This window comes from Crinia signifera, chromosome 6 (assembly GCF_055691185.1).
Source record: "Crinia signifera chromosome 6, ASM5569118v1, whole genome shotgun sequence".
Lineage (NCBI taxonomy): Eukaryota > Metazoa > Chordata > Amphibia > Anura > Myobatrachidae > Crinia > Crinia signifera.
Window position 1 is genome coordinate 125,414,828 of NC_139222.1, and position 25,551 is coordinate 125,440,378.

The window sequence follows — 25,551 nt, forward strand, 5'->3', positions numbered from 1 at the left end:
GCAATTCAGCTATGAGAAATGAGCGTCTGAGGAGTTAAGCTCCTTTGCCAACGAAGCCTTAATAAGATCATTGAGAAAGTGAATGATCACCTCCAGAGAATTAATATAAGCTACCATAATTTTTGTGAACTCTTGGGAGGTACAGTCGAAGGGCTAAAAATGGAAAAGGCTTCCAGATGAGAAGATTCACAGACACCAGAAACTCCTCTGGCAGCAAGTGTAAGGATTCTATTTTGAACCTGTGAAAAAGAAAATGTACATTTATCGATTTGAGATTAAAAATGCCCGCAGAGTCCACAGAACTCATGGTAATGCAAACGTTTTTGCATCAACAGTTGTAAAACCATCCTTTTATGTGAAAAAAGACAAGAAACCCAGTGGTATAAAAAAAAGGGAGAATAAGTGGTTTCAACTTTTTTCCTGTAACCATCTAAAACAAAAATATGGACCCAAGAATATGAACAAGTCTGAAGCCAAATATCTGTTGAACGAAACCGACAAGTACCCACCATGGGAACCATTAGGTGGGGAGGAAGATTGTCATGCAGATGGATTTTCTTTTTGTTTGGAATATAGATGATGAGATAGACCGGCTTACCACCCTCTTGCAGCCAACGGGGCTTCTCCTGCTTTTAAACATAAAAGGAAAAGCCTAAAAGAATCAAAAAGACTGTTCTGTGTAGGTCCGAGACAGACGTTGGTAAAAAGTGCTCCTGACTTAACACTCACAGTAGCAGGCTCAATAATGTTATCCAACAATAATGTTGTCTAGTATGATCAAAACCTTGAGAAAATATAACTGATCTCCACAGCGCAATATGTGATATTCAGCCTGGATGTCACAATAAAGCCTTCACCAGATAAGCTTTAGAGATATAATAATAGACAAAGAAAAATAGTGCACCCTGGCGACTTACGAATATTTGCACTGCCCCCATTCGAGTGCGGTGTTAAAAATAAAATGAGTCAATCACCCCAACAATATTTGCACTACAGTATGTCAAGGTTTCTTTTTTAGTATTCAAAGTTAATACAAATTGTGTAAGTTTTTTGTGTAATTCGCCAGGGTGCACTATTTTTTTTTTTTGTCTATTATTATGATCAAAACCTTCCCAGAAGACAGAATAATCTCCCGAGCGTGTTTGACTAAACCTCTGACTGCCAGGCCCAAAGTCACCAGGCACAATAGCCGAAGCAGAAAGCTCAGAAAGAAAGGTGGCTCTAGATGGTACACAGCTGATTCCTAAATAAGTTCTGCAAAATAAATTAGGTCAAACCAGGAGGCATTAACCAGCTGCGCCTTCCCATTCTCAACCCATGCCAATACGAACATAGGGCAGAGAGAAATTCCAGACAAGGTGTAAATACATTTAAGGGTCAATTCCAGCTTATCTGACCCATCTCGCAAAGAAATTGTGCCTGGGATCAGGGGTAGTCTTCATGGATAACAGGGATGCTGATCCATTAGGGGACAAAAATTACCTGGCAACAACAGGTAAAGAGCATAGAAACACCTGGACATCTGGACATTTTTATCCAAATGTTTCCAGGTGGCTGAAATCTGTGTATCCAGCTGTGAAGAGGGAAAAGTTTACTGCTGTATAGTTTACAGTATCGAAAATCAGAGACAAAGAATAAAATGGATGGTTTTAATAATGCCACATTCTGGAAATAGCAATTTTTCACCTTGGGAAGAGAGGCAATCTTTACCTACAGTACAATCCTACAAAACGTCACTCTTCCTAAGAAGACCAATCAGAAATCAGTCTTGCTTATTTGCAGTACTAATGAAAGCAGTCTATTTTTGGAGGAGGTAACCCACCAACTGAAGAGTCCTGACCAGGTCAAGTAGGGTCCACTGAAAGGTCTGATTCACCCGGCAGCTCACAGCAGAGAGTAACCTGCTTTTAGGCTACTAATTGTTGGGCAACTCTGACATAGCCCCTAAAAGAGTAGCTACCAAAGTCAGACTTTCCAGACAGTGGGGACACTAATAGTACAGATGTGGGCTGGATCTACACACAGGAAATTCTACACACACAGGGAAAACCCGAAGGGTCACCACAGTGGCAGAGTGGTGCCCTAGGGAAGAGTACCAGTGAAGTGGCAGTTGCCCTGCCAAGTAGCAATCCTCTACAACATCTGTGGAGAATATACATGTCGCCAAGAGATCTGGTGAGCTTACAAATCCCTTTCTGAACAAGGAACTGTTTTTTATATGTTGCTCATTTTTATTAAGTTTTTTTTAAATAAACTGACTGTTTTAGGAAATTTATGAAAGTCAAGCAATCCTTTTTTTTTTAAGTCCTAGCAAAGAAAAGTAATTAATCTTGCAAATCCTACAAAGTAAATGAAATAACATCTATCCAGCGCTGTGGTAAACCCCTATATATCCCCTTTTTTCTTAGTTGAATAGCAGGTTACCTCAGACTCATTGAATTACTGGTTCAGAGATCTGTTGAGTCATCAGGCAATTCTAACTTCACTCCAGTGCTCTGTTGCTCCTGTCCCACCCAGGCTGCACTCCTGGGTCCTAGGGCTTCTGAGATGTAGGAAATATATTGTATACATAAAACAGGCAGACTGCAGTCAGTCTTAGAGCAGTCACCTCTCAATAAGCAAAGCTATGAATCTGTGAAGAACCCCTTGTAAGTAAGTGCAGCATAGCCAGATTAAAGGGGAAGAGTAGGGGTTGCACGGCATACTGTACAAAAGGCCTCCCTTTGAACCAGGTAGTCCGAATGAGAGCAGGATGAGAAACAGGTTTCATAGCCTTCCTAAACAGAAAAAAAAGGAGGTTGGAGAGATGTGTAAGTGACACAGGGACCCGAGCTTTTCTTCCTCCCCGTCTGGGTGTCTGGACATTATTAGTGCAAAATGATTTTTATTGTTATTATCATAGAAGTTCATAAACAAATAGTACAGAATAAGCTTTGGCAAACAATGATCTCTAGATGCGTACTATAAAATGCAATAAATTAATTAAATGTTTAGAAACCAAGAAGTCTAGACATTATTAATCTATTAGTTTAAATGTAATATACACAAATCATACATCATAATAAGACATATTATAAGATGGATAAAATGCTCTCTCTACCTGGACTTCCTTCTTAAACTAGGATTACATTCACCAGTATAGAAACACCTTTCTTTTTAAATAGCTCAACACAGGTGGCATCAATCATAAGCGTGAAGTAGAGCATTTGTCCCTCCTGGAGCTATGCACAATTTAATATAACTTCATCCACAGGTACCAGGAGGGGCAAGTCCTGGAAGCAGCAGGGGGATCATGAGACGAGCATGGATCACAGACTATGGTATGCGTCTGTGGAAGGGTGGTATACTTCACTTCTTTTCCTTTGGCATGACAGGGGACTTTCTGAATGGAAACCTACCTCTTTATACAAATACTTCAGCAGAGGTGAAGCAAGGCTTTCTGTGACAAGGAGAAAATATTCAGATCAGCCAGCCCCCATTCACACACACAGCTTCAGAAGACATTAGACACCTACCTATGTGCCAGTCATATAATGCATACCTAGTGCATCAATGCTTGTACCAGGAGCCTAAATGGTCAACATATAAAACCTAGATACCAAGACTATCAGTGGCCATTATGCAATGAAATATTAATGATCTCAAACTTTTTTTTATTATGCCCAAATAATTTATGTACATTAAGCCAATATTAAACCTCCTTCAGGACAGGATGTATCAAAGCACAAAATTCAGTAACAAACTCAAATTCCATAAGGCAGTGAGGAGCCTATACACAGCAAGCTTGGAAGCTGAGGCAGCTAGGCAAAACCATGTCCATGTATGTGCATTAGCACTCAGGGGTCATAAACCAGAAAACCTATTCTCACTAAGACAGTGAGTTATAATTCAGTCCTAATTTAAGGATTACATGTATAACAGCATTAAAAAAATAATAATAATAGAGGGGCGATGTCTCGAAATGTATGAAACCTCTCCACCAAGTATTATAGAAAAACACATTAATATTGTAAAAGCAGAAACCCTGTTCCTGCTTTTTTTTACCTACCATATTCTAAACTCCCCTCATAACCTAGAACCCAACTTCTCTTTTGGCGATCTCTTCTATTCCTTTTCTGTTGAAGCCTCAGGAAACATCAAGCAGCTGATTTTCAGCCAGTTCCCTTTGAACCTGCTGCTGTAACTGGAGAGGCGGCCATGCAGCCTATTCTTGCATAGCAGAACTACTGTATACCGACAGGGTTACATTTCTACTCCTCTAGATCTCTGGGATGGTGGCTTTGAAAGCAGCTCCAACTCTAGCAACCCTGCGGAGGCCACCTCTCTCTGTCATCCAGGAACACTGTGTCATCCTAACTGCAACTCCAACCCTCAGTAATAAGAGCAAAAATTAATTGCATCCCCTCTGATAAAAAGTTGATACATGATAGCACCAGAAAAAGGTGAAAAGTGTCCTGCACTCCAAATCTTCCTTTCTTCTCCAATTTTTACTCTGGGTTGAACCTATGGCTTATCCCATATCTTACTTAAAACCAACTTGCAGACTGCAGTTGGGAAATACCAGCTCCAATATTATACTCTTCAAAGACTATATTGCTTTGGACATAGACCCATGCAAGAACTGCCCAGCTGAACCTTTACAGAGTTATGCAACTGTATAGCTGTAAACCTATTCTGTCACAGGCCAAGCTTCTCCAGGTCTCCCCTCAGGACACTGAGGGGCAGATTTATTAAGCTTGGTGAAGTGATAAAGTATCTGGTTTTTATCACCGGCCAATCAGCTCCTAACTGTGAAGTTACAGGCTTGGTTTGAAAAATGACAGGTAGGAGCTGATTGGCCGGTAATAAAAAAACAGACATTGTATCACTTCACCGAGCTTAATAAATCTACCCCTGAATCCATTAAATCAGTGGTTCCCAACCCTGGTCCTCAAGTTTTTCCAACAGTACATGTTTTCCAGGTCACCCAGCAGGTGCACAGATTATTCAGGCACATTTTAAAAGATGCACAGGTGGAGCTAATTATTTCACTTGTGATTCTGTGTAGAGACCTGGAAAACATGCACTGTTGGGTGTACTTGAGGACCAGAGTTGGGAACCACTGCCTTAAATGAAACTACAACTTTAGGTGAAACAAGAAGTGGAAAGTACTTGAGGGTCTTCCAGACATTGGTCACTTACTATTCTTCAAAGCTGAAAATCACCTCAATTGGGACCTGATTCAGAGGTGCACAATTCGGACACAAATGACTGATGGTATTAATGCTGTGCAAGCATGGACGTTACACTAAGCCAGTGGTGTCAAACTCACAGCACAACAGCTGTTGTGGAACTGCACATCCCAGCACGCCCTGCCACAGATTTTATATAATGGATTGCTAAAACTGCGACTGGGAATGCTGGGATGTGTAGTTCCACAACTAGAGGGCCATGAGTTTGACATCACTGCACTAAGCATTCTCTGCAATTGTCTTGGGTGATTGAAAGACTGACCATTTTTGAGAGAGGCAATAAAAATATTTAAAAATGAGATTCACTGGTTCAAACAACCATTCTGAGAAACCAAGGACTTGTTCAGGTCAGATTTTGCATCTTTGTATGCAAAAACCGAGATGCAGATTGTGGATGTCTCTGTATAAAACTGATATTTGCATAGTCAGTGCATGCATTCTGAATCAGCCCCTTATCTCCTAACCAACAGCCTTCTAGAGCAGTGATTTTCAACCGGTGTGCCGCGGCCAGCTGACAGGTGTGCCGCCATGCCTCGGGTCACGGCGACACACCAGCGGAGTTTCTATTTGACAGGGGGGACGGGCAGGCGGCTCGGCATCATCCGCCCCCCCTGTCAGTGTGCGTCCATGTGCGCACTGCCCGCCCGCTGTGCACTGTCCGGGACTCGAGAGACGTGCTGTGCTGCTATGCAATAATCATATATCCCGCTGGACCACTAGCCAATGGGCGCTTGCGGTCCAGCAGCCAATCAACTGGTGGCTGCTGGACCGCGAGCGCCCATTGGCTAGTGGTCCAGCAGCGGGAGATATGAATATTACATATCAGCACAGCACGTCTCTCTCCCGTACATAGCGGGGGAGCCGTGAGCGGCACACTGGACGCACACTGACAGGGGGGAGGGGTCGTCGGCGTGTAAGCACAGGCAGGAGGGGGGTTTGCACACGGACGCACACTGGGAGGAGGAGGTGGGGGGGAGTGAGGTGAGCGGGCCGGCTAACCATCGGCTGGCTAACTTAGTATGGTGTACTCCCACCCACTCTCCCACCCTCCTGCACTCACCCAGCCACCCTCCCACTCCACTGCAGATACCCTCCCAGCCACCCTTCCACCCCACTGCAGATACCCTCCCAGCCACCCTTCCACCCCACTGCAGATACCCTCCCAGCCACCCTCCCACCCCACTGCAGATACCCTCCCAGCCACCCTCCCACCCCACTGCAGATACCCTCCCAGCCACCCTCCCACCCCACTGCAGATACCCTCCCAGCCACCCCACTGCAGATACCCTCCCAGCCACCCTCCCACCCCACTGCAGATACCCTCCCACCCTACTGCTCCCACCCTCCCTCCCTGCTGCACACTACTGGCGGTGCATTGAATTGCAAATAGCGGACGGGAGCCAGGAGTGGGCCACTGCACAGTTCTGTCCCCCTTGGCAACGAGCACATTCAGTCCACCTTGGCATCGAGCATGAAGCCCCTGGCATTGAGCATGTAGTTAAGTGGCACTTATGTGTCAAATGTGTATGGTGTGTTATATAGTATGTCATGGGCATTGCGGTGTGTTATATAGTATGTCATGGGCATTGCGGAGTGTTATATAGTATGTCATGGGCATTGCGGAGTGTTACATAGTATGTCATGGGCATCATGTGTGGGCTTATGTGTAATCGGAATTACAAAGTTCACTAAAATGTGCAATGGGCATTACGGTGTGTGGCATAACATGTAATGGCCATTATGGCATGTGGTATACTATATAATGGGTGTGCGGTGTGTTGGCATTATGTTAAAAAATTTGGCGCGCGCCTTCGGCGCGCACTGTCCATATTATCCCTCGTTTGCAAGAAATTTGTTGAGTCCTGGCATAATGTGTAATGGCCATTGCGGTATATGGCATAGCTTGTAATTGGCATCACGATGTGTGGCATAACTTGTAATGGCCATTAATGTGTGTGATATAACATGTAACTGGCATTATGGTATGCAAAATATCTGGAATATCTGATTAAAAAATGTTGGTGTGCCTTGGCAATTTTGAAGTCTTGTCTGGTGTGCCGCGACCTGAAAAAGGTTGAAAATCACTGTTCTAGAGTGATCCCAATTTTTCTTCCACGATATCCAATTGAGAGGAAAAAATAGCTTTTATTTCCTGACAATTTCTGTAGACTATGGTTATCCTTTTTGATCTTCAGCAAAAATCTTGCACATTCTATGGGCATTTTAATACAGTACATTCTAATAAGCAACTTATGGAAATTACTGCAATGTATAAGTAGTTCTTCATATCTTAAAATGTGTACATCTCCACGCCCATCAGTGGTACACATTTACTTGATAATCATGGTAATGTTGTTAAATTTTTGAATTTAAGTATGTTTCATCTGCACTGGTTCCCAAACTTTTTTTTAATCACGGTGTCTCGGAGTATCAGAATTTATTTTCACAGCACCCCAAGGCCAAAATATTCTCAGAGAAAAATCAGAAAAAAATGGATATTCTGCACTGCCAATATAGAGAACGGTCTGTGGTGCCAAAGAATGAATGATTTTCACAAAGTTTGCTGCTTCATTGTTTTTTAGACCGGTTTTGTCACGTTACTAAGATATACTGAAGTAAAAGTACAATTGCCAATGGCTTTTATTGACAATTAAATTAAGTTTATGCAAAGAGTCCTCTATAATTCACCCCGGTATGCTGTCAATGAACTTCTGAGCCACATTCTCAACCTAATCAATGATTGGAGTTGGTGGGGGGAGGATTTGCTTACCTGCCTCTTGAGGATTGACACAAGTTCTCAATGGGATTCCTGGCCATGGACCCAATAGTTTGATGTGAGCCACTTGGTTATCACTTTTGCCTTATGGCAAAATGCTCCAATACTGGAAAAGGCAATGTTTGTCAAAAACGGTTTTTGGATGATTGGGAGAAGTTGCTCTTGGAGGATTTTTTGGTACGATTCTTTATTCATGGCTGTGTTCGAATTTTAGTGAGTCTACTCCCTTGATAACCCCACACATGAATGGTCTCAGAATGCTTTACTGTTGGCATGACACAGGACTGCTGGTAGCACTCACCTTTTCCTTCTCTGGTCAAGCATTTTTCCAGATGCACCAAACAATCTGAAAAGTAGTTCAGAGAAAAATGACTTTACCCCAGTCCTCAGCATTCCAATACCTGTACCTTTGTCAAAATATCACTCTCCTTCTGAAGTTTTTTCTTTGGAGAGAAGTGGCTTCTTTGATGCTCTTCCTTACACCAGGCCATCCTCCAAAAGTATTCGCTTCACTGTGCTTGAAGATGAACTCACACCTGAATGCTGCTGTTCATGAGCAAGCTCTGCACACGTGGTGCCCCAATCTTAGAGATTAACCTGACACTTGCTGGATGTTCTTGGGCGTCCTGAAGCCTTCCTCACAACTAATGAACCTCCTTGAGGTTCTTGATTGGATAAATGGTTTATTGAGGTGCAATCTTACTAGCAGCAAAATCCTTACCTATGAAGACATTTTGATGCAAAGCAATGATAACTGCATATGTTTCTTGCATGGTTAACAGATGAAGTACAATTTCAAGTACCACTCTCCTTTTAAAGATTCCAGTCTGCTAATCTAATTCAAACAGCATGAGAGTGATCTTCAGCCTTGTCCTCATCAATATCACCTGTCACCATTAATTGTCATAGCAAAGAGGGACTTTGCAATGAATTGCAATTCACCTGATCACTCTTCACTGATCACTCTTCATGACATTATGGTGTATATGCAAATTGGCATTATAAAAAAACTGAGGCAGCAGACTGAAAATTAATATTTGTGTCAGTCTCCTAACTTTTGGCCATGGCTGTAGAGGGTACACTATATTTATATTATATTATATATAACTTGCACAATAACATTAAAGTCAAAGAATTTGAACTGGTCATGGACTGCCAATTCAAGGCACCCCAGGGTGTAATGGCACAGTTTGCAAAGCACTGCATTAGACATCCATAAACAAAGTGCAGAAAAAACGCCAATGGGGATCAGTTGTACATTGTTCTAAATAACAAGAATTTTGCAAGTGCTAGAGGCAATCAATGAAATTACATTACAAGACAAAAGCATCTTATTGCATAATTGTCAATACATGCAGACAGGCAAACAGTCCTATCTGTAATCCACTTACATTAGACCATCAGGCTTTCCATTGCCTTCCACACATGAATGACACTAGAATTGTGTAAATCTACATAGGAACATACAGGCCTGTTGCCTGGATAAAATCAGATCCATTTCACAAAGTATATGCTACACAAATCTAGGGTACCGGTAACCTTCTAATACCAGGCCTCACAGTCCTATATCAGACACCTATGTGTCTTCTCCAGCAATCCTGAAGCACCTTACATTGCTGTTCAGCTTAGCATCACCTCTGCTGGGCTCCAGAGTGCTAATCAAACATTCTGTGCAATGCTCCTACAATCTGCTCCATATAGTAAATGTGTCCTTCAGAACTACTGAGTGCTCATTACAAAGCAAGCAGGAATAAGCAGAACCCTTCCTATACAATGTGCTAAAATTTCTGGTGTAAGAGATTAAATAACATTTTCTTCCTCCATGCCATACTGTAACTGTCCATCTTGAATACCCCAGGGGAGTGTCCAAGGAGTCAGAGCAGCCACTTTTCCATTCTGAATTAGGACAGCAAAGTTTCAGCAAGCAAAGAATTCCCACCACAAGAGAAAATTAATCTTAGCCTGGGATGCTGCCCCCAGCTAGAAAAGAACAGCATTTCTACAGGAAAAGCTGATGTTGCCTTTGTGCACAATTATGATGCAATGTTCTTTCCTGTCTATTCTTCAGCAAGTATAAGGATAACTGAGTAGTTATTGTAATGGAATAATGAAATGAGGAATAAAAAGGGTCTAGGTGTTCAAATGTACACTTCTTCATTTAATAGTTAATAAGCTTGAGGCTTTCCTATATTTTCATGTTTGGAATGTAACTTTGGAATGTGTGTGTGTTGGCTGACTGTTGCTGAGAAAGTCATGAATTCTCTGATGATTAGAGAATTCTTTAAGCATTTCCTGTATGACCACTTTTCCGGACTTTCCAATTCTGCACAGCACTCCGGTGTCTTACAAATAAAGAACACCGCTGGGAAATAACGGCTGCATGTGATATATAAATTTTAGAAACCTGTAAAGGTACTGTCACCAAAGGTAGGATCACCACATCCTTACAGTGTGATCCAACCATCATATGGCATCCAGATGGTAGACAATAGACAGACAGTAAATAGATCAATGGGTTCAAAAGGTTGAAACGGAATGATCAACATAAAAAAATGGTAAACGTGTTTTTTTATTTTTAGGGTTAGGGCTAGAGTTATGCAGCCCATACACGCTGCGATGCAGGGCTGTGCGTTCTGTGCTTTGAGGTGCACGCTCCCGCGGCACCTCATCGCACAGTACAAAAAGTATGTCCTTGCACATACTTTTTGTACTTAGTTTTCATCACATTGCATCGCATGCATAACGCATGCACAGGCAATGCAATGCAATCTGATCGCTGCAATTGAAGCCCACAACGCACGCCTGCATCGGGACCTGTATAGGCTGCTTTAGGATTACGCACTTGGAAGAGGGCTAGACTGCAGAAGGGGAAGGTTAGGGTTATGCACCAGAATAAATAAATAAAAAAAACATTCAATGCCCATTCAATTTTGCTTCTATAAGCAAAATTGAATAGAAAAATAGTGCATATCTCACCGCGTGTACCCTCTTTTAGCCTGAAGACAGTCTCTATTCTCAGGGTCTGTACCGTAGGAGCCTAGGTCCAGTAGTTCTGCACACAGTCTGTAAGCAGTGAATGTCACGAAGTAGCTGAGCGGGCTCTGTTTCAGCAACTCAAGGCACACACAATGATTTCAGGTGGCCATTCAAGGATAGGTATCTCATCCCAAGCTCAGTTGTGTTTGGGAGTTTTAATAAAAATTTTCTTTTTGGTAAGCAAAGGAAAGGAATGGGAGATAGGTTAGCAGTTTTAAAGAAAATAGAAATGTAGATGGGTAAAACTTTTTTTTGGCATACAAATATTGGTATGTATAATGCTGCCCACACACTTGTGAGATATTGTATACAATCCTTCGATTTCGACCTGATCTGGCCGAGAAATCGAATGATTGTATGCACAAAATGTGTACCATTCGAGGCGATGTACTGGCAGGCCGCTCGAATGTCGCGTCTCACGGTCTTATGTGCTGCACATAATATTTCTCGAATTGTATGTGCGGTCGAATGCTGTTTTGTGCGCATGCGATGTTTCTAAACAGTGACGTGCGATTCTTGAAGAGTTCTGGTCACTTCCTGGCCCTTCCTCTTCCACCCATCCTGTGCACATGACTGGAGAGGAGTCTGGATGCACGCTGCTGGGCTCCCAGGCAATGTTCCCTCTAATTTTACGAAGGCTTTGTGCGGCTAAAGATTTTGGCTGTGCAACTTTGGAATGAAATTTACATTTTTGTGCGTCACTTATATATAACTGGAAAATGACGTTCAGCATTTGTGTTAACTTTACTTCAAAATGATATTAAACATTTAAACATTCAAAATACAGCACACAATGTAGATAATGGGTGAAACACACATTAATTGAGTCCACAACTGCAAAAAGGGACCACTTTTGCTTTGTGCGCTCAGTTGTATTGTCTGTGCGCACGCTCGTCAAGGTGTGTGCGCGCGCACGTGCGCACAGCTTAGAGGGAACACTGCTCCCAGGCTGCAGGGCAAAAGGTAGGCAGGCTACACCACTGACCAATGTTTTTAATACTTTGTAAACACTGCACACCATTACTTTAATGCTGCACCACTGCAAGTTGCTGGCCGTGCATGCCCATGTGCACATCATTCTACTGCCCACCATTATACTGCCCCACTTGCCAGCATTATACTGCACCACTGCCCACCATTACACTGAATCAGGACGATGAGCACACTGTTTTATACTGCCCCACTGACCACCATTATGCTGCAGCAGGCCCATGTGCACACTATTTTATACTGCCCCACTGACCACCATTATGCTGCAGCAGGCCCATGTGCACACTATTTTATACTGCCCCACTGACCACCATTATGCTGCAGCAGGCCCATGTGCACACAATTTTATACTGCCCCACTGACCACCATTATGCTGCAGGAGGCCCATGTGCACTGTTTTAAACTGCCCCACTGACCGTGTGCACACCATTTGTTGCAGCACCCCGCACGATAATGTATTATGATAAAAAACTCACAAAATTTTAACTCCAAAACAAACTATTTTACAACACCAACTATAATACAAACTTTAAATATCAACAGTATAATAAATGCAACTATATACACAAACCTTATTTATTCACAATATTTACATCAGTTTTTTTATTTAGAATTCTGCAGATGTCGCATGAAACGGGTGACTTCCTGTTTGGCTTGATCAGCCTTTACCACGAGGAGGAGTGTTTATGGCTGACGTCATCCCCTGACTACAGCAATAACCAGAAGCAGGAGGCTGCCTACAACCGGCTGGTGGAGTACTCCAAGCCCACATACTTTGCCGCCTCTGTGACATACGTACGCAAAAAAAAAAAAAATATCACAAACATTAGCACAGTGTTTGTAAAAGAAAACAGGAAGATCGAGGAGTCCAAGAGGTCGGGGTCGGGTGCAGACAAGGTGTACGTTCCGCAGTTGTGGTACTACAAGGAGCTCAACTTCCTTTTGGAGAAGCGGTCACCAAGGGAGTCACTCCTAGTGATGGCAGAGTCTGAGTAGGGAAGTCAGGATGCTGCAGAGGAGAGTGGGGTAAGTTGATAGTTATTGTTTTTATTATCTGATAGATTCCTCTTGCCATGCCACAGCTCCCTCCCCAATGATTGTAGATTTCCCGGACCTGTTTGGCCCTAGCAGAGACACGTAAGGAAACTACAGGAGCCGACAAAGAGGAAATCTGCGCTAGCTCCACTGGCTGGTTTGGGTCTTTGGGTCCTGCTGGGAGCAATGGCATTCTTTTGCTTGCCTTGCCTCGGAGAAGGTTGTGCAGAAGACCGCATGCGGTTACTGCATCATTTATTTTGTCAAGCCGCATGTTAATGGGTCAGTGGAAGATCCTGAACAGGTTGCTGAGAATGCCAAATGCATTCTCCACAATCCTGTGTCGCCAGGAACCGCAGGGTAGCCTAGAAGGGCGGTAATTGAATATATGCCTCTCATGGTTCAGGACTGTTTGTGGGTAAGGCTTCATTAGGTGTTTGTGCAGTGCGAAGGCCTCATCTGCCATGAACACAAATCCCAGGCCATTCTTTGTTGGCTCAGGAGGTGACAGGTGAATAGAGTTGGTGGTCAGCCGATCGTAGAAGCGGGTATTCCTTAGGGACCCGCCATCTGAGCATCGGCCATTTTTCCCCACATCCAGGAAAATAAATTTATAGTTGGTGTTAACCACCGCCATGAGAACAACGCTGAAGTAGCCTTTATAATTAAAGTAGTCTGAGCCGCTGTTGGTGGGGTTGGTGATCCGCACGTTTCCCATCTATGGCCCCCGCCGCAGTTTGGGAAATTCCAGCGCCTGCCTGTCAAATTCCTCAGCGATGGTTTGCCATTCTTCAACAGTTGTAGGGAACTGTAAAACAAATAAAAACATGTTTTAAATGACATTTAAACCACGCCACCCCACCCTTCCTCCAGTACACATACTCATCAACAGCCCATGTACCATTTGGGTTATGCCCAGTCAACGGCCTCCACTTACCAACTGCCTCCTCACACCCCTCCTCAAATCAACCACCCTACCTGTTTCCGCCATCACCCACCCCCATCCACCCACCCTTCCACCTCTCTGCAGTCTTCTCCTCAAATCCAGTCCCCCCCCCCCCCCCCAAAACCAGCTACCCACCCCGAACCAGCCACACATCCACTGCCTCCTCACAATATACACATCTATGTTGGCAGATCAGGATGAGGTGGAGGAGCCAAGTCTATTTAATGTGGGTTGATTTAAATTTATTCCACAGCACCATAATGTACACATTATATTTTTGAGACGTTTTAAAAAATTAGTCCACTTTCACCATATATTGAACATGTTACTTTATAATATTTTCCAGCAGATGTGGTGCATTCTGCAGCTCAGACATTTGAGTGACATCGCTTGCAGGCGGACAATGCACACATGCAGCTTGGGGAAGGTAGATGGTAGCGGGGATCCATCTTCCTCCTGACCCAAACTGCATGTGTGCAGTGCACCCCTGAAAGCGAAATCACTCAACGCTAGTGCCGCAGGCTGTACCACATCTGTTGGGATTTATAATTGATGTTGCGATAGTTTTAGCTTGCGATAGTTTTATGCTACTAATTGACATATAACCTTTTAAAAGATATAAAGCACAGTCTTGTTTTCACATGTTTGGGCTTCTCAGCCATGCTGGGCATATATTTTAAAAAGTGTTGTTTTAAAGCTAAAATGGCAAGCAATGTGTGGTGTGATTTTCTTACCTTACAATACTTGTACTGTAAAACCTTGATAACGGCCTTGCAGGTTTCAGGGATGATGTGTACCAAAGCCTGCGCAGAGATGCGTGTCCCATACTTGAGGTCCTCAAAGGACTGCCCAGTCGCCAGGAACCACAGGGTAGCCACGAGCCTCTCCTGAGGATCTGGTCTCCCGCTTCTCAATATAGGGGTCATCAGATCCAGCAATTCCTGGAAGGTGTCGTCATCCATCCACAGAAAGTTTCTGAAGTCCTCAGGATTACTTTTGCGGATATGAGCCAAGAGGGGCATGTAGGAGCGATCAGGCCTTTGCAGTAGCCATGCCCTTGTCCAGCATGATATCTCTTCTCCTTTGCTGGACCCTCTCCCTGTCCCCCCTGATCTTCAGCACAGCATAGCTCATGAGAGCTTGAAATCTTGCAGAATCCATCTCAAGACACAGCAGGATAGATGCACTTTGTAATGCCAGGCAGAACAAAGCAGTGCACAGTAGTTAGCAATGTGGAACGAGCAGCAGGTATAAACCAATCCTCTCTAGTCACAAAGCAAACAGGAGTGCAGGGAGTTAAAATGGCTGCCTGTTTATATATCCCCCAGATAGGCCAACGCTCTATTTACAGTTTTCAAGATCTGTTCGATAATCTGGTGTGTTTTTTACGCATTCGATCCCACTACATTTTTTTTGTCGAACGGTGCATTCGATAAATCACATGATCCAATGCAAAATCGAATGCACTAAAATGATTTTTTTCATGCGATTTATCGAATGCTGAGCTTCAAGGGAAATCGAACCTGAGATTGCATTGAATGTAATCGCACAAGTATATGGGCAGCATAAGTTTTACTGCAGCAGTAAAACAAGGGCATTCTCAGATAATCCATCTATTTTGCAAATACACCTTAAACAAAAACAAAAAAATGCATTTGATATGTAGGTTTATTTTAATACATATATTTTATTTTTTCATTCAAAAACAGCAAATTAATGAGACCTGAATTATTTGAACATGTAAAATATATAATAAAAGGTGCAGAAAATGTGTTAATAAAAACAAGACTGGATTAAATACTTACCGCACAAGGAAAAGGGTTTGTAACCATGTATATTTAGGACTAGAGTTTCTCATTTACTATCCCTTTTCCTCACACAATGTTAACCAATAGTTTCAACAATAAAAGCCAGGATCCATACTGTAGGTTAATGAGTTTACAATGGTCTTGTGGAGGGCAGAAAGCCATACTACATGCAGATTTTTGTTCAAGCCTCAGGAGGATGCGAACAGATATCAACGCTAGGTGCCATTTCTGCATTCTGACTTTCTTGGCAAACTATCCACAAGTTCCTGGACAACAGCAGGCGGCATGTTTTGCCATTCTGCCTTAAGTACAAAGACACTGAAAAAGTTTGAGTTGGCCCAGAATTCACCCATCACTCCAATTCTCCATATAGGAATTCAATGGGGTAAATATCTGGATTTCGAGCTCACCGGTCCATCTGGATTGTTACATTTTCTGTATACCAGTCCAGTGTCTTCCTGGAAACATGACAGGTGGCATTGTTGTCTTAATAAAAAACACAATCTAGGGAGCAGAGTTACTGAGAAAAACTAAATACTTCTCAGAATGAATGTGGCCACACATTACAACTAGTGGATCCAGATAACATACCACCGCCTCCATGCTTTACTGTAGGTACTGTACACTCGGATTCGGTATGAAATCCCGACGGTCAAAATCCCGACATATAGAATGTACAGGTGAAACAGTCTACACGCCTTTCGGTTGACAGGTGCGAGGTCGACATGGGTTTTTTCACAGTTTTTTTACCCGAATGTCGACACAGTCGACATGGACACAGTTGCAAGTGAACCGCAGCCCGACACATCGCTCGCGATGCTTCGGGCACGGTGCCTCGCTGCGCTCGGCACACAATTTTATTCTCCCACCACGCCGTAGTGGATGGTAGGGCATGAAATACCGCCTGTCGGCACATGTCGGTTCAAAAAACAGTGAAAAAACCCATGTCGACCTCGCACCTGTCGACCGAAAGGCATGTAGACTGTTTCACTTGTACATTCTATATGTCGGGATTTTGACTGCATCCGGTACACTCTGGCATCAGACGCTCTTCTGGCAAACACAAATTGGTTAGCAAGTAATCTAACCAAATAAATTTTGGTGCTATAGAGAGTCTAGCCAGTGTCTCCTCCTCCAGTGCCCTAGCTTCTGACTGACCATACAGATGCATTGGAGATGCCTGATTCACAAGCAGGAAATAATAGGATGCCAGACCTGGTCTGACCTCTTTGATGTCTTCCTTGTGCCGCATAATTACATCTGCAACAGCGGGCTGAGGTTACCTTCGGAGTGCGGATGGGGTGCCCACAGTGCAAATCTCGATCTGCACAACCCTAGTCACGGAGTAGCTGTGTCATTCACGTTTTGAATTCATATTTTGACTAAGCATTGAAACTTAATGAAACCATTGTCTTATAACATATAGCATATTCTCCTATTCTAATTTCAGATTGGATTGATGACCAAATTTATCTAAAATGTGATCACCTATTGCAAACTACTTCACCTAGATCCCCAAAGTCTATGATCAATTGTGATGTTGATTACTTTATTCGGTACTTGTTTCCTAGCACGGCCACAATCGCGGGCATCGTGTACCTTTAAGTTAAGGTACACGATGCCCGCGATGGACCCGATTTCCTTTGAAATCAGGTCCATTTTGCCGGCAAAGGCAAAATCGGGGGCATCGCGTCGGTCGCGTGCATTAACATGGCCCCCGACGCGATGCCCGCAATTTTGGCATAGGCTTCAATGTTAGAATATTTTTAACATTGAAATCGGGAGCATCGCGTCGGTCTTGTGCCATTATAATGCGTATACCTGTGAAGTTATACGCGTCCGCTCGCCACGCTTCGGGCTCGGTGGCGCGCTGCGCTCGCCACACTTTATATTCTCAACTCCACGCTGACGTGGATATTAGGGGTATGAAAAGGTCGGAGGACGCGCACCGCCACCCCTCACGGGCTCGCTGTGCTCACCACGCTTCGGGTTGGCGTCAATCGTGGGGTGGCGTTGAGGGGGTAAAATTGGGGGTCTGGGGAATACTTTACATTGAATCCAACGTAAAATAGGGTCCCAGGGACCCTATTCACATTTGATTCAATGTAAAAATCGGGTCGATCGCATGCGATGCGACCGACGCGATTTTTCCGACACGATCACCCCGATGCAAATCGGTGTGGCCGTGCTAGGAAACAAGTACCCTTTATTCACTGTAAATTATTTACAAATTGGGTACTTGTTTAGTTTCACGGCGGCAGCGTGTGCCGCTCTAGCTATGAATCTTGGCAGCTTGCCAAACTGCCTTACTTATCTAAGCGTAGCGCCTGTTTGAATCCTGGCAGCTCGCCAGCTGCCTTACATCTGTAATATACGTTATCAGCATCCTACGCTGACTCCGCGGCAGCCCAGCGCTGCTACTCCTAAGCTCCTGTCAAGCCTAGTGAGCGCCTCTCACACAGTACTGGCGCCCAGTACTCCACAGAAGAGAGGATATCATGCGGGCGCCAGCGCTGTGTGAGAGGAGCTCACTAGGCTTGGCAGGAGCTTAGGAGTAGCAGCGCTGGGCTGCCGCGGAGTCAGCGTAGGACGCTGATAACATAGATTGCAGAAGTAAGGCAGCTGGCGAGCTGCCAGGATTCAAACAGGTGCTACGTTGATAACGTAGCTTAGAGAAGTAAGGCAGTTTGGCAAGCTGCCACGATTCAAAGCTAGAGCGGGCACTCTCTGGTGCCGTAAAACTACACAAGTACCACAAACTGTCTTTATTATTAAGGAGATTTACATTTTTTTTTTCTTAAATTATTATGTTCTGGTGGCTCATTTCGTATCCTTCACAGATTATCTTTTTAGATGCCAAAAATAGCAACCCACTGCAACAACCAAAGAGTCTTATCTTCGTTTTGTTTTTCCATCTACAGATTTTGATAAAGAACTACTAGAGCAGTGGTTCTCAACCTCGGCCCTCAGGACCCCCCAACAGGTCACCCTGCAGGTGCACAGGTGTACTCATTATTCACTGACACATTTAAAAAAATCCACAGGTGGGGCTAATTACTTCACTTGTGATTCTATTTGGAGACTTGGAAACCGTGAACTGTTGGGGGTCCTGAGGACCTAGGTTAAGAACCACTGTACTAGAGGGAAAATGAAGAAAATAACCCTATCTGCATAGAAGCCTACCATAGCAGTGCAATTATACTTGTTTGCTGGGTAAACACCTGCAATATAAAATCAGCAGAACAACCAATCTGCAAACATTTCTGCAGATTGTGGTTGCTTATGTTCATACACACTGAACCATCTCCATTGCCGCTGCTGGTCAGGCTGTTGGTCATATCATCCCCCTCCCAGGTAACAGCTCTGCCACTTGCCCACCCACCCCAGTAGGCACAGTCTCTCTGTAAATGTGAGATCATCTTCTATCCCAAGATGAAGCTGGGAATTCATTGTGTGTACAGTCCAATCCACAATGCAAATAATCAGATCTAACGGTTTGAAAATGAATATTCAAAGTATGATCAATACAAGACAATGTACATGCTCCACTTAATGCATTTCTTTATACAGTATTTTGCTCAGCCTTTGTTTAACACATCCAGGATTATTATCCAAACTGCAACTCACTCGTGTCAAACCAATTAGGTGAAGTTGGGTGCAGTGAGCCATTGTTACATTCATCTCGTCCTACAAAGGACATTACTTTTTTTTTTTTTTTTACTTTTTTTGTGCGCGCCACATGGGAAAGTTGAAAAGGTAAAGAAAGCCTTTATATTTATTGCAGTATTTATGTAGCACGCACATATTTTGCAGCGCTTTACAGGGAATATTTAGCCAGTCACATCATTCCCTGTCCCAATGGAGCTTACTATATCCTTAGGGGGTTTAAATAGCATAATTTGAAAAAATCTTACTGACTTTTTTGACTGGGTGACTAAAGTAATAGATCAAGGTGGGGCTGTAGATGTAGTTTATCTATACTTTAGTAAAGCTTTTGACACTGTCCCACATCGCAGACTGTTAAATAAACTTGAAAGCTTGGGATTGGATTCTAAGATAGTTGAATGGATAAGAGCGTGGTTGCAGGACAGAAAACAGAGAGTTGTAGTCAACGGAGTACAGTCAAAGGAGGGAAAGGTTACATGTGGAGTACCCCAGGGATCTGTACTTGGACCGGTGCTTTTTAATATCTTTATTGGTGATATTGCAAATGGAATTGAGGGTAAAATGTGCCTTTTTGCAGATGACACAAAGGTATGCAACAGGGTAGACACACCAGGAGGGGTAAAACAAATGATTGAGGATCTAGGTAGATTAGAGAAATGGTCAAGAGAATGGCAACTACAGTTTAATGCCAAAAAATGCAAAATCATGCACTTGGGTCTCAGAAATCCAAAGACTCAATATAGTATAAATGGCACTATAATGGAAACTACTGAGGAAGAGAGGGATCTAGGTGTCACTATTTCAGAGGACTTAAAAGCAGGTAGGCAATGTAACAAAGCAATGAAGAAGGCAAGTCAGATGCTTGGTTGCATAGGGAGAGGTATCAGCAGTAGAAAGAAAGAAGTAATAATGCCACTGTATAGGTCATTTGTACGACCTCACCTAGAGTATTGTGTTCAGTTCTGGAGGCCATATCTCCAGAAGGATATAAATACATAAGAGACTGTACAAAGAAGAGTAACTAAAATGGTGCATGGCCTACATCACAAAACGTACCAGGAAAGACTAAAAGATCTCAATATGTATACTTTAGAGCAGAGAAGGGAAAGGGGGGACATGATAGAAACTTTCAAATATAACAAGGGTTTTAACAAGGTACAGGTGGGAGACATTCTTCACAGGAAGAGGAGCAACAGAACATGAGGACATGTACTGACACTAGAGGGAGGAAGATTAAGGGGAAATATGAGGAAGAATTACTTCACAGAAAGAGTAGTAGATAAGTGGAATAGCCTACCATCAGAGGTGGTAGATGCAAATACAGTAGTACAATTTAAACATGCTTGGGATAAGCATCTAGATATCCTTACAAAAAAAATAAGGATCAAATATGGTTTGAGGTAACATCTTAGTACATCGCATGCCTCGCATGCAATGCGATTTTTAATTGTACAAGCACCCTGATGGGTGCTTTCAATGTTAAATGCAACCCCATTGTCAACGCCACCCCCACTATCAACCCCAACCCAAAGTGTGGCAAACGCTGCGAGCCCGCGGCGGCGGTACGCGTCCTCTGACCTTTTCATACCCCCACTCTGCACATCGGTGTGGAGTTGACTTTAGATAATGTGGCGAGCGCAGCGAGTCACCGAGCGCGAAGCGTGGCGAGCCCCGCAAGGGGACGCGTAACTTCACCTGTATTCCGCGTGTGGTCGCCACTCTTCGGGCTCGTATTCCGCGTCCCCTCTCGGGGCACGCTGTGCTTGCCACGCTTCGGGTTCACCATACTACCTAAAATCGACTCCACGCCGACATGGATAGTGGGGGTAGGAAAAGGTCGAATGACGAGTACCACTGTGCTCGCCACTACACTTTCTAAAAGAAACTCCATGCTAACGTGGATAGTTCATACCCCCACTATCCACGTTGGCATGGAGTTGATTTTAGATAGTGTAGCGAGCCACCGAGCCCGCAGTGTGGGCGAGCGCAGTGAGCCCCGCAAGTGGACACAGACCCAGAAGTAGCGCGCGGCCATGCTGCCACCGTGAAACTAAACAGGTACCGAAAAAACTATACTCTCCTTATGACCACTAACAGCCTATCATATAATGCTGCTACTTTTATTGTTATTATTTTGGGATCCAGGATGGTTTCCCCACTTTTCATTGTTTAGTTCCCTGGTTGGACTTTTGTACACAATCTCACAGCAACTATTCCAAATTAGAATTTAGAATGTAAGATCTCACAAGCAGAGCTCTCTGCAGTGCTTTGGCTTCCTTACTGCCATCACACTGCTTATTTGAGTGCTACTGTAGGACTACTAAAGCAGAAATGTTTATAAACCATGTGCTTGTTTATGTTTCACAAAAAATGTCCTTTCGGAAACTCCTAATTGGATTGACCCCATTGTACACAATACATTAAGTAAAGCAATCATGTATCCCACTGTAGTGAAAATATATAACTCCTATTTCATAGTGCACAAAGAACCTACAAATAAAAAAACAATATACAGATGTAGCACCGCTCATTCAGTGCTGGGGCTCGCCAGACCGCCCCCACTGTCGAGCCGGCGCTACATCTGACTGGGATGCGTGAGCATCCCAGTTTCCTGACGGCGGGGGACGCAACCCTGCCCGTCTCCGCTTCAGGGAGACGGACAGGGTTAGGGTGGGAGCGGGGAGGTGCGATCGGGCGGCAGAGTGGTGGGGACTGGCGGGGAGCTCCGTAGTAAGGGGACGCATGCGTGTCCCCTTCCGGAGGAAGACGGGCGCTCCTTATGTACAGTACATTGTTAAAGTGGGTATGTACAAGCAAACATTTCATTTACTGTTAAGTGACAAATCCTTTTGCATACATTTCAACTTACCATCAGCAGGCTGCTGGAAATTGATATAGGCATAGCCAAGAGATCGACGAGTGGAAATATCCCGACACACCCTGATAGACAGTATAGGGCCAGCCGGGGAAAACTTTTCATACAACATTGCCTCGGTTACATCCCCATGCAGATCGCCTACGTATAATGAGGCCAGTGGGTATCCTGTACCTGTTGCATTCATTGTTAGCTGTGAAAGGGTGTTTAAAAAGAATATCATTACATTTGTTCTTTAACTATGTTATATTTCATCAATGTAGCAATATTGGGCCAGATGTATCAAGCTTCAAAAAGTGATAAAGTGTGGAGTGATAAATAGCCAACCAATCAGCTCTTACCTGCCATTTTTCAAACTCAGCCTGTAACATGGCAGGTAGGAGCTTATTGGTTGGCTGTTTATCACTTTCTGGTAATTGATACATCTTGCCCATTGTATCATATACCATTACCTAATGTCCAGAGTACTTAATTGCATTTTATGAATTATACCGAAGCAAGTCAGGTCCTTTCTTCCTATGAAAGGGTCCACCCAAATGCATTGCATCCCCCCATTATTTTCATCTCCTATGTCAGGGATTGGGAACCTTCAGCCCTCCAGCTTTTTTGGAACTACACATCTCAGCATGCCTTGTTACAGTTTTGCTATGTGGCCATGGTACAACTGTTGCAGGGCATGCTGGGATGTGTAGTTCAACAACAGCTGGAGGGCCGAAGGTTCCCCATCCCTGTCCTATGTGAAAGTGGGTGGAATCCAACCTGTGTTCCTAAACCTAGGGGAAAACAGAATCCAGGCCCCAGCTTCTAATTTCTAGGGGGGGCAATTCAAGTGTTCTGTGTGCCCCCTGCTGGGCAACTATACAAATAAGTGTTTATTAGAGCAATTACTGCTCCCATCAAACATACATTAGGGGAGATGTACTAAGCCTTGAAAAATGATAAAAAATGGAGAGTGATAAACAACCATCCCCTAACTGCCATGTCACAGGCTGTGTCTGAAAAATGACATGTAGGAGCTGATTGGCTGGTGTGTTAACACTCTCCATGTTATCACTACTCAAGTTTAGTAAATCTGGCCCATTAGCAGTTAATGCACCTGACACCACTGGGGTTAGCCATACAGACATAGCTCTCTTGATTCCTGTCCTAGTAGTGTGGCTTCTACCATTCTTGCATGTGACAAGACAGAGGATACAGTAGCTTTTATTTTTCTACAGTATGTGTATGTTAAAGGTTTATGTGGTCTTGTTGAACTAAAAGGAATCTTTATAAAATAATTGGCTCTCGTGTAGGTGGAGCAGTACCCAGGAATTATTAATCTGTTCATTTAAATCAAATATACATACCTCCCAATACAACCCATTTCAGGAGGGATACCCAAGCAATGTTTTTTTTTGTTTTTGTTTTTTTGTGCTCACAACCATGGAGACTGCAAGAAACAAGTCACTAAGTAATTTTTTACGGATTGCAGTCCAAAACTGTGCATCACTGGACTATAATAATCAGCAACTCCTTCGGAAAGAGGGGGAATTCTGCAAGCAATGTTATACATCACACCCAAGGCAAGCAATAGGTCAGAAAACAGGCAATTGGGGTTGGGGGGCAGATGTGGTTATTATGGTGGCTGAGAGTAGAACCGGTGGTTTCTACCACGGTCCATGGCCAACTAGAGGGTTCTTTTAGCAGACCTAGGACAACACTAATAACGACACCAGTAACGTTATGTACCGGTATCGCCTGCTTCATGAAGGGCTCTACACCACGCACAAAACGCTGTTGTTGTTATTGTCGCTCCACAGCACATGCGTCACAGACCCACACAGCGCGCTGCACCCCGCCAGCTCAGCGGACAGCCGCCACTGCTGTAACGGGGCGCAACGCATGATGACGGGAAAGAAGCCCTTGCAGGATATATAATTACCGAGAACTTCCACGCAAAGCCCGAACCGCTCTGCCGGTCAAATCACACAACCACCGCCTCCAGCCTACAACCGCGTCCCGGCCTCAACCCGCCCAGTTACGCAGGAGCGGGATCGCCCAGCAGGGGGCGGGGCCTAGCCTTTATATGGCGTCATGCGCTCCTAGGCGAGCCTGGTCTCACCTAGGGATGGCATCGGTGTGGTGAGGTCACTACCGATGGTTACCATCGATACTGAAACGTGGAATGACCATCGATGGTCACTGATTTTGATATTGGACCATCAATGGCAGGGGTAGCCAAATCCAGTCCTCGAGAGCTACCAACAGTTAACTTTTCCAAGTCTCCTCACAGAAGTGATGTAATTAGCTCCACCTGTGGACCTTTTAAAATGTGTTGGTGAGTAATAAGTGCACCTGTGAGGTGAGCTGGAAAACATGAACTGTTGGTAGCTCTCAAGGATTGGAGTTGGCTACTCCTGATCTATGGTCATTCCTGTTCTTTCAGTGAATTGCCCTCAGCCCAATTACAGCCTGGGACAGGTAACGCTTCGAAGGTCTCAGGGAGGAGCAATGCTCCATGTAAAGCATCTAGCACCTTGTAAAATAATTGTATATATATATTTTTTGCTATCAATGGAGAGAAACCCGTCTACATCTCTTCCATTGATGGCAAAACCATTCAACATCAGTCATAAAGTGAGATATAGTGATGCCCATTGTCCATTCCTATTTTTCACTCTTTGCTCTCCACACTCACTTTGTTTTACTTGTGCCACCTACAGCATATGAAGATATGAAGTTGTTATTATATGGCTCATCCTCTGTTGGTTTGTGTCCTAGGAATGGCTATCATCAGTTTACCCATCAATGGCTATAATGATTTTCCGCTATAGATGACAGTGTGGCGACAATGGTTATTCTTTGTTGTTGTTGTTGTTGTTGTTGTTGTTGCTGCAGGGTGGAATTGGTCTTTGTTACAACTCCTTTCAATTATTCACCACAACAGGAAGCACCATTGCGTGAAAACCTTCAATGTAAAACACATAGAATCTTGAATGGTATCTATTGATGCAAAAATATTTTTAACACAGTGATTGACAGAAAGAGAATATTTTGGGGAATGGCAGCAAAACCGCTGGCATGTCACAACTGTTTTCACAGAGTGTATATTATTTCAGTTGCAATCACCACCAGCAGCGGATACAAATAGTTGTTTTTGATTTGTAAAGGATATGGCAACAGATGTTTATATTTCATTTAATTTAATT

At 43.7% G+C, this 25,551-nt stretch overlaps 1 protein-coding gene across 2 annotated transcripts in view; it reads right to left on the reverse strand.

Moving 5' to 3' along the window:
* Positions 1-24,439, reverse strand: part of LOC146008105 (embryonic polyadenylate-binding protein) — a 155,314-nt gene extending 130,875 nt beyond the window's left edge. Inside the window, exons 1-2 of one of the 2 annotated variants that reach the window (XM_083147041.1) lie at positions 24,285-24,439; positions 22,358-22,556 (exon numbers count right to left, since the gene is read on the reverse strand). In XM_083147041.1, the coding sequence (XP_083003167.1) occupies positions 22,358-22,550 (193 nt within the window). In that variant the 5' untranslated portion in view covers positions 22,551-22,556; positions 24,285-24,439. Of the gene's footprint in view, positions 1-22,357; positions 22,557-24,284 lie in introns of those variants that run through there. The other variant, XM_083147042.1, reaches the window with a different exon arrangement.
* Positions 24,440-25,551: the final 1,112 nt, after the last annotated feature.